This window comes from Orycteropus afer, unplaced genomic scaffold (genome assembly GCF_000298275.1).
Source record: "Orycteropus afer afer isolate SDZICR_OR568_19922 unplaced genomic scaffold, OryAfe1.0 scaffold00070, whole genome shotgun sequence".
Taxonomy (NCBI): domain Eukaryota; kingdom Metazoa; phylum Chordata; class Mammalia; order Tubulidentata; family Orycteropodidae; genus Orycteropus; species Orycteropus afer.
In genome coordinates, this window is record NW_006921657.1 from 3358120 (window position 1) to 3367913 (window position 9794).

A 9794-nucleotide genomic window follows, 5' to 3' on the forward strand; every position below is an offset into this window, starting at 1 on the left:
GGCACCATCTAGTTCTTCTGGTCTCATAGTCATATAGGCTGAGGATTGCATGGTGTACCAGTCCCTTGGACTAATTGTTTCCATGCATCTTTGGTTTTCTTCATTCTTCTTTGCTGTGGATGAGGAGAGACCCATCATTGCATCTAGATGGTCACTTGCAAGCTTTTAACATCCCAGTTGCTACTTGCCAAAGTAGGATGAGGAACAATGTTTTTGTATATATATTATGCCAGCTGAGCTTGATGTCCCCTGCAACCATGATCCTGAGCCCACAGGTCCAACTACTCACTCCTTCTGGGTAGCTGGCTGTGGCCAAGAAGTGACTACAACCTTGTCTCTTGTCAGCTGCACTATATATAGATCTAGAAATTCTCATCCAAAAAAACCCAAACCAAACTCACTGTAGTTGAGTTGGATCTGACTCATAGCAACCCCTTCTTGGGTTTCTGAGGCAGTATCACTACTGAAGTAGATTGCCCAATCTTCCTTCCAAGGGGTGGCTGGTGGATTTGAACCTCAAGACTTCTGGTTAGCAGTCAAATGCTTAGGTACTACGCTACCAGAGCTCCTTATAGAACATGCAAATACTCTTGCAGAAACATTGTCTGCCCAGCCCATACGTGGTCATGGGCACACTCCCCCCTGCATGGACATACCTAATCGTTCAGCCTGTCCACCCATCTATCCACCCGTAGATCAATGTTTGCCATCACTGACAATGCAGTACCATATTTGCAAAAGGGTTCATCTTTGTTGTCTGTACCTCCCATATACCTCTCTAGGTCTTCCTCTTCCTCAATGCCATGTTGATCATTCACTTTTGGTACACTGCCCTTGTCTTCACCCAGATCAATACTTGTCTCTCCTATCTAGCAGTGTTCCCTCTCCTTCCCTCCCCTCCCACCCCTGGTAACCAACAAAGAAACTTTCCTTTCATAGATAAACCTTTCCTTGACTTTTACCATAATGGACTAATACAATATTTGTCCTTCTGTGATTGACATATTTCACTCAGCATAATGTCCTCCAAGTTCATCCATGTTATGCAGATTCTATGTTATTCTTTAGGTTTGCATAGTATTCCTTTGTGTGTATGTACCATAGTTTGGCTATCCATTCTTCTGTTAATAGACACCTAGGTTGTTTCCATCTTTTTGCTATTGTAAATAGGGCTGCACTTATTTTATTTATCTCACTCACTGCCATCAAGTCAATTCTGCCTCATAATGAACCCCATTGGGTTTCCAAGGCTATAAATCTTTACAGAAGCAAACTGCCTCATCCTTTTCCCATGGAGCAGCTGGTGGGTTCAAGCCACCGATATTTGGGGTAGCAGCCAAATGGCTTAACCACTGCACCACCAGAACTCCTTGCACTTATGTTATACCATTTGCTAATCTATCTCCCCTGCAAGACTTGTGATAGTTATTAGTTGCCATCGTGTCAACTCTGACTTATGGACCTTATGTATAACAGAACAAAACGCTTTCTGATCCTGCACCACCTTCATGGCTGTTCGTATGGTCAAGTCCACTGCTGTGGCTATTGTGTAGTGTCTTCCAGCCTTGGAGACTGACCTTCCAGCACTATATTGGACAATATTCTGTTGTTATCCACAGATTTACAGCCACTCCTCGGAAGGAAGGTTGGGCAATCTACTTCCGTAGTGATACTGCCTCGGCAACCCAAGGAGGGGTCGCTATGAGTCGGGTCCAACTCGACGACACATAACAACAACGACAACAACAATTTTCAGAAGTAGATTACCAGGCCTTTCTTCCTAGTCTGTCATAGTCTGGAAGCTCCCTGTTAGTATTTCAAATACTGGTGGCATAGCTTCCAGCATCATAGCAATATGCAATCCACCACACTACAACAAATTAACAGACAGGTGGCCTACAAGACTATCATCTCTGTAAGGGCAGGGTCTACTTTACTCAGCTTTGTATCTCCAGTAATTAGAACAGTGAATGGCTCAACTCAATAAATATTTACTGAATTGACCTTCAAGGGTAATAAATATTTACTGAATTGAACTTCAAGGTACTCTGCCAATATTATACACTGTGAGGCAAGAATTTACGTACAGTGGAGTGAAAGGAAAACAAGCACGGTGATAAAACATCAGCCATGGGATATCTAAAGATGGGTGCAGACTTTATTGGTAAAGACAAAAAACAACCTCTAAACCTTCAGTAATTTTCACTTAACCTTTGGAAAATAGCACATATGCTCTTCAAGGTACCCTGATTTCAAACATGTAGCCCCAAAATGGAAATCTATCTTTACTAGCCTTAAGGGATCACTGATGGGAAAATGAAGGCTATATTTGACTTATATAAACTCACTACCATCAAGTCAATTCCTACTCATTACAACTCCCATTGAGTTTCTGCAGCTGTAAATCTTTACAGAAGTAGAATGCCCCATCTTCCTTCCTAGGAGCAGCTGGTGGGTTTGAACCGCTGACCTTCTGGTTAGCAGCCAAATGCTTTATCCACTATGCCACCAGAGTGCCTTACAAAGTAGGGATAATATTTTCAGTAGTCAATATAAATATGTGGAAAAAGAGAACATCTTAAATTAGGTTCTCTAAAAGAGACAGAGCTCTGGTAGCATAGTGGCTAAGACACTTGCCTGCTAACCAGACGGCTGGCGGTTCAAACCCACCAGCCACTCCTCGGAAGGAAGGTTGGGCAATCCTACTTCCGTAGTGATACTGCCTCAGAAACCCAAGGAGGGGTCGCTATGAGTCAGGGTCGACTCGACGGCAAACAACAACAACAAAAGAGACAGAAGTGGAACAAGTCCTAGGCTTTTCCAGTATCTTTATTAAGAATGTTCTGTATCTATCTCTTCAAGAACCTTGGGAATCAGGTGAGGGTCTGTCAATGTGACTCAGTGGAGTAAATGTGAAATCTCCTTCTGGGACCTTAGGGTTACCCATTTTTGCCTGTTCAAAGCCCTAAAATAGCCTCTCAGGTGTATGGCAGACTTTTGTCTCTTAAGTGGGAAACACAGTTCACACTAATAGGAGGATCTGGGAGCTTTTGTAAAACCAGTGGGCAAAGTTGGCTCAACATGAAAATACAAAGCAAAATGATAAAAAGCACCAGTGGCATCATTAAAGAACCCATTTACCCTGCCTGATGAAAGGAGATACAGTGAGCTCTTTATAACAGATGACAAAAGAAACATGAGACTTTAAGATTCATAATATTTTAAAACTTATAATGAGTGGCTGCAGTCTCCTGGGCAAATACCCAATGTATGTCAAAGGAGAGACATGTGCCACTCAGAAGTTTCCAAATATAAACAATGAAATAAATACTGCTGCCTTCACAAAACAACAGCAAGAAATGGTACAACCTGTGCTTTGCCCTAATGACCCTAACAAGCAAAACACTTACAACAACACCCAGGTTAAGACCTTAAACTGGGACCTCACTGGAACTGAGAACCCAAAGTTCCTTATGTTCTTCTTGATCAGAAGCTCTATTTTAAAAAATTCATTTTCCTCCTTTAGGTATGGTATAATAGCAAGGAAAGCACAATACCAAGATTGTAGAGGCTAAAGATATTTAGATTATTTTAAGACTTTCATGTTTTTTTTCTTATTATAAAAGCCAAAAATAGTCACTCTATAAAAATCAGAAATATAGTTATTAAAAAATGGAAAAGTTGATATTGTTTACACCTTGAAATTCTCCAAATTACTTATTAATATCATGCATCCAGACATATAGCAGTATATATATTATTTGAAATCATCCTTTTACAGCCTTTTTTTCTTAAACATATATAAACTTTTTTTCCATCATAAAATACTCTTTATTGATAGGATTTTCTTTTCTCATGATTTTGATTCATTTTTTTATAAATGAATTTTTTTATTCATTTTTACAGTCTAAGTCTTATTTTTTAAACTTTACCCAATAATTCTATCAGAGTTCTTGGAGTTTCAGTCTGAGAATTGCAAACAACCAAAATGTCCAATATATATAAAACAAGCATTGCAATTTAGTCATCTATTCACTCTCACATAGGATTATATCCTTGAGTGTCTTTAGATTTTAAAATGGGGCCTCATGTTTGCCAAACACACTGCCATAGAGTTGGATCCTACTCATAGTGACCCCTCCTTGGGTTTCTGAGGCAGCATTACTACAGAAGTAGGTCGCCCAAGCTTCCTTCCAAGGAGTGGCTGGTGGGTTTGAACCACCAGACTTCTGGTTAGCAGTCTAATGCCTTAGGCACTAGGCCACCAGAGCTTCTTTATGTTTGCCAGAGCTTTCTATATGGGAAGATCTAATTGTGTGTGTCTCTCTCCAGAGAGGTTTTACATTTGCTTCCACAAGGTGCCCCAGGGGTATTATCAGCCCAAGACTACTAGTTAAATTCATTTCTTAGGCTGGGAATTCTTGGACCACACCACACAGGTAATAGAAATTTAAGCCCCAGAACTGTGATGATTTCATATTTACCAAGGGAATTTTTTCCCCAGGGTGAGACAAAAAAGTTTTTGTCATTTTCCCATGCTGATCCAGATTTTTTCTCTAGTCTGCCTTTCATTGACATTTAATTCTTAGGAGAGTTTTAGGGTTATTTACCTTATTTCCAGGAAGCCTCATGAAAAAGTATTCAACATAGTTTTTAATGTGTTTATTATTATATCATATGGAGGTACCATAATTTATTTAATTCCTCCCTTATTGTTCATTCATTTATTCAACAATACTTCACTACCTACTACATGTAAGATACTATTTACACACTAGGGGTACCACAGTAAAGCAAACAAAATTCTTATCTTAATAGAACTTATTTCAAGTGTGGGAGCCATTTTAGAGATTATTGGACGTCCTTGGAAGGAAGACCGGACAACCTACTTCCGTAGAGATACCACTTTGGAAACCCAAGGGAGGGTTGCTATGAGTTAAATCGGTTCAACAGCAGTGAGTTTTTTGTTTTTTTTAGGGTCGTTTAAAATTTTTCCAATTATAAATCATTTTAATGAACATCCTTATAGGTAAATCTTGATAATACAAGCTTAATCCTTAAAATGGGATTGCTTAGATATCTAGATTTTATAATTTAATGGGCCAATGACAAAATAACTAGAACTCAAGTTGGTCAAAACTCACCTTGTCTTAGTGACATAAGTTGATAACAGCCTATAGCACCAAAAAGATTTTCTCCCGTAAGCTATTCCACAATAAAGAGACATTGTCACGTCCTTAGAGGGAAGAAGAGTTTAAAAAAAAAAAGTCATAGTATGCAATTTAAAGTAATGACTCACCAGTAGGGTTATATTTTAAACCAAGATAGGATCACTTTGTATTATTAAGGAAGGAGTAACTGAATATAAGTCAGGTGGTCTGGCTTCTAAATTCCTTTTCTATACCTAACTATAGCATAGTGGCTAAGTCACTTGCCTGCTAACCAGACGGCTGGCGGTTCAAACCCACCAGCCACTCCTCGGAAGGAAGGTTGGGCAATCCTACTTCCGTAGTGATACTGCCTCGGAAACCCAAGGAGGGGTCGCTATGAGTCGGGGCCGACTCGACGGCACATAACAACAACAACAACAACATACCTAACTAGCTGTGGGATCTTAACTTTTCAGTTAACATTTCCCTAATCTATAAGACAGAAACCTATTCAAAAACTCTGTGTTCTTCCTTCCATAGCGTCGCTCTGACTTGGAATTGACTTGATGGCAGTGGGTTGTCTTTTTGTTTTTTGATTTTCCATAGTGTGGAGCTGTGGCTGAGAGGTAGCTGTTAAGCCAAGGGCTACATTTCTCTGTTCCCTTGTATCTAGTAGGACCAGGACTAGCTTTTATCAATGGAATGTGAGTACAAATGTAGTCCTAGTTCTATTAGACACAATAGAATGTGAGTAGAAATGATATATGTATCTCTTCTAGGCCAAAGCAGTTAGGAAATGTGTATGCCTTCTTTGCCCTCATTTTCCTCTCTGCTTGAAAGACATCAAGGCATCACAGGGAATGGCAGACCGACCATATGGAGAAAGCTGGGTCCCTGAATCACTACATGGAAGAAAGCCACCCACCAACCAAATCCACCTGCATCAGACTGTGAGTGAGAAAAACATATTAAGCCACCAAAATTATGAAGTTTATTTATGTTAATAGCAGATAAGCCTGATGGCACAATGGTTAAGAACTCAGTTGCTACCCAAGAGGTAGGTGACTTAAACCCACCAGCGGCTCCTCAGAAGGAAAGACCTGGTGATCTGCTCCTGTAAAGATTTACAGCCTAGGAAACCCTTTGGGGCAGTTCTACTCTGCCCTATAGGGACTCTCTAAGTCACAATCAACTCAATGCCCCATACCAACAATAACAGCATTACCCCAGTAGAGCAAGTGACAAGTAAGCCTTGGAGTGTCTCTGGTAATGGAACTAAGTTTCTCAGAATACAGAAAAAATAAGGTCTCTCTAAGAATGAAAAAGGAGCTCTGGTAGAGTAGTGACTAAGGCACTTGACTACTAACCAGGAGGCTGGTGGTTCAAACCCACCAGCCACTCCTCGGAAGGAAGATGGGGCAATCTACTTCCGTAGTCATACTGCCTCGGAAACCCAAGGAGGGGTCGCTATGAGTCGGGGCTGACTCGAGAGCACATAACAACAACAACAACAAGAATGAAAAAGGAGGATTCCTATAGATAAGAAAAATAAAAAACCAAGGCCATTAGGAAAATATTTCAAAAGGCAGCTGTGCAAATCAGCATAGGTTTGAGATGTTTTCTTACTTCATGTAGCTCACTAGGTGAGAGAAAAAAAAATTCTTTATCTTAGTCCATTTGGCAGAAGGTGGTTCCTTTTAAAATGTGTATCATTCAGTATTTTATTCCTTATGAAAAATATCTTTCACATTAGCAATAAAAAAGTTTCAAAGTTCCACTGAGACAAGAAATCAGTGGAGCCTTAAATAAACAACCACCCTTTTAACTGCACCCAAGGGAAGCAAGGTTGTGGATAAACTACGAAGGAATGTCTACTATTTAGGCCTACTTCTTGGTTGCATAATTATGAATCACTGATGACTAATCCTTGTGCAGTTTTGGCTATAATCTGTGTCCTAGCCAAGGGTAAAATATATTTAGCAAATGACAGTTCAACAAAACATTTGTTGAGTACTTACTTTATGCAATGTCCCTTAAGGGACACAAAATGTACAGGATAAAAATTCCTGCCCTCCAAGAATTCCAGCAGGAGAGAGAAAACAAATACGTAATTAACATTCACAGAAAGTAGTATGTGATAAATCCATCAGGACTAAAACACATTAGAAGAATTATTAAAGGTATAACCTTAATAATCCAATGACTTTATATGAACTACTGGCAGTATTTCTGCCTCATACATAAGTCTGATAATTTAAATTGGCACAATAGTTTTTGGAGGGTGATTTAGGAATATCTATCAAAATGTTAAATAAAGAACCCCTTCAGTTAGCAATTCCATTTCTAGGAATTTATCCTAAGAAGGAAATTATATTTTTAAGAATGTTAGCTGACAATTATTTTACAATGGAAGAATACACAACTGTTAAAAATATATAGAAAATAAGATAAGAGCAAAAATACACATATGTAGTAATAGGAACAATATTCAGAATATATAATTAAGTTTTTAAAAAGCAAGTAATTGTTTAGCATGATCCAAATAATATTAAATAAAAGCACACACATATACTAGTATAAATAAATTACATATATATTTACATATATTAAAAAATGACTAGCTGTATATATACCAAATTATTACACTGACTAATTTGGGGGTCTGGGATGGAGACAATGATTTTAAAAGGTATTTTAAATTTTTTACTGTCTACATTTTTATACTTAAAAAAATCATAATCATGTGTATATACTCCTTTTGTAATAATACACACACACACACACACACACACACATATATATATAGTTTCTGGGACTAACTGCACAATTAGGCTATTTCTAGGCCACTTTTCCCAGAAATGCCTCACCACACTCCCTATGAGCCAAAGGGAATTCCTTTCGTGAACTCCTTGGATCCTGAGAACTTCAAGAGCCGTTTGGTTGGTAGTTATGGCTACTGACTAATCTGTGTTAGGTTCTGCATAGTTTCTGCTACTACATTAACATTAGCGAATTGTGGATTATCATGGCCTGCTGACTCATGAATTCTTTGTCAGAGTTTATAGAGAAGCCAAAGCAGTCAAATTCTTAACATAGCTTTGAAAAGTACCAACAATCAAAAGGAAAACCAGACTTATTTTAACTGAAAATTCTACCTTCGTTGGCACAGTCACAAACCCAGTCGATAAAGGTGAAATCTAACCCCTTTTCTAAATGGTCTCTTGTATATTTTCTACACACATCTTATGTAAGAGCAGTATAAAGACTACCTGAAAGTCAGAGAAGAGAAAATGATTTCCCCAAAATTCAGCTTTAACTGTATTTCTTTTAAATATATCATTTAAATTATAAAAGTAATATAGTAAAATCTGCAAAAGACAGAACCTGTGTAAGGAAGAAACCTGATAGAGAGGAAAATTCAAATATTTTCCACTAATAGAGAAAAATGGTAAAACTGAATCTTGTCAAAGGCGGGAAACGTGTGAGTTCTGGGTCTCACAAGCTTCACTGCATAACCAACCACGTTACAGGACATCTGGCAAACAAAATTGTAAAAGCAGCTTATCACCACTGTTGTTGTTATGTGCCATTGAGTTGGACCTGCCTCATAGCAACCCCTCCCTGGGTTTCTGAGGCAGTATCACTAGGAAGGAGATTGCCCAACCTTCCTTCCGAGGAGTGGCTGGTGGGTTTGAACCACCAGTCTTCTGGTTACCAGTCAAGTGCCTCAGGCACTACACTAACAGAGCTCCCAAAGTTATAATAACTTTACCATCTAATATATATTTTCTAGTCTTTTTGTATAAGCTTCACAAGATTTTTGTGGCCGAAAGGTTTAAGATTTGTTTCATTCCTTTTTTCTGAACTGTTTGATATCCTTCACTCATTTGTTTATTGTGATTTGACTTAACTTCTGACCATTTTAAAAATAATGAAGTACATTTACAGTATTTTCCACAGTATGATCTCCAAAACAAACTGTAGGAGTCAACTGATAGATGAATTGCTTTTCTCTTCAAAGTAGTCATTTAAACTGAACCTCAGTACAGAGAGAGGCTCTGTTTTGGCAGTCAAGAGGCTGTGTCAAGAGGTTTACTTTTAGGATGAAAATATAACTCCTTATTTGTTGTTGTTGTTATTTGCCATCGAGTCAGCCCCGACTCATAGCGACCCCTCCTTGGGTTTCCAAGGCAGTATCACTACGGAAGTAGGAATGCCCAACCTTCCTTCCCAGGAGTGGCTGGTGGGTTATAGCCCTATCCTATTTAGAAATCTAGTGTAGAAAATATTTTGCCACTTTTTAATTCTGAAATGGTTTGTGATTTTCATTACGCTTTAGGGGTCCTGAGGTAATGTATTCTTCAAAGTGTACTGGCCCAAGGACTCAGCTTTAGGTGATATTGGTAAACATAGCAGGATAGTCACATCCCAACTGCTCAAATGTCACATTACACACAGAATAGTTGTTTTTGTTTGAACCGACAAACTACTATTAATGTGTCTTATGCCCAATGGCACATTGGAGATAAAAGTTCACTTACCACAAAATAAATTTTGGAAGAAGAAAATACTAGCACCATTACTCTACTTCAGATGACAAGCTCAGGCCTGCCTTCTGTTTTGCATAATTACAGTGTCAATGTT

The 9794-nt window shown here is 38.6% G+C and overlaps 1 protein-coding gene across 1 annotated transcript in view; it reads right to left on the bottom strand.

Moving 5' to 3' along the window:
* NUDT13 (nudix hydrolase 13) overlaps positions 1-5227 on the bottom strand; it is a 24772-nt gene extending 19545 nt beyond the window's left edge. The window contains exon 1 of the mRNA XM_007940624.2: positions 5145-5227. Within this exon, the coding sequence (XP_007938815.1) occupies positions 5145-5227 (83 nt within the window). The remainder of the gene's footprint in view (positions 1-5144) is intronic.
* Positions 5228-9794: the final 4567 nt, after the last annotated feature.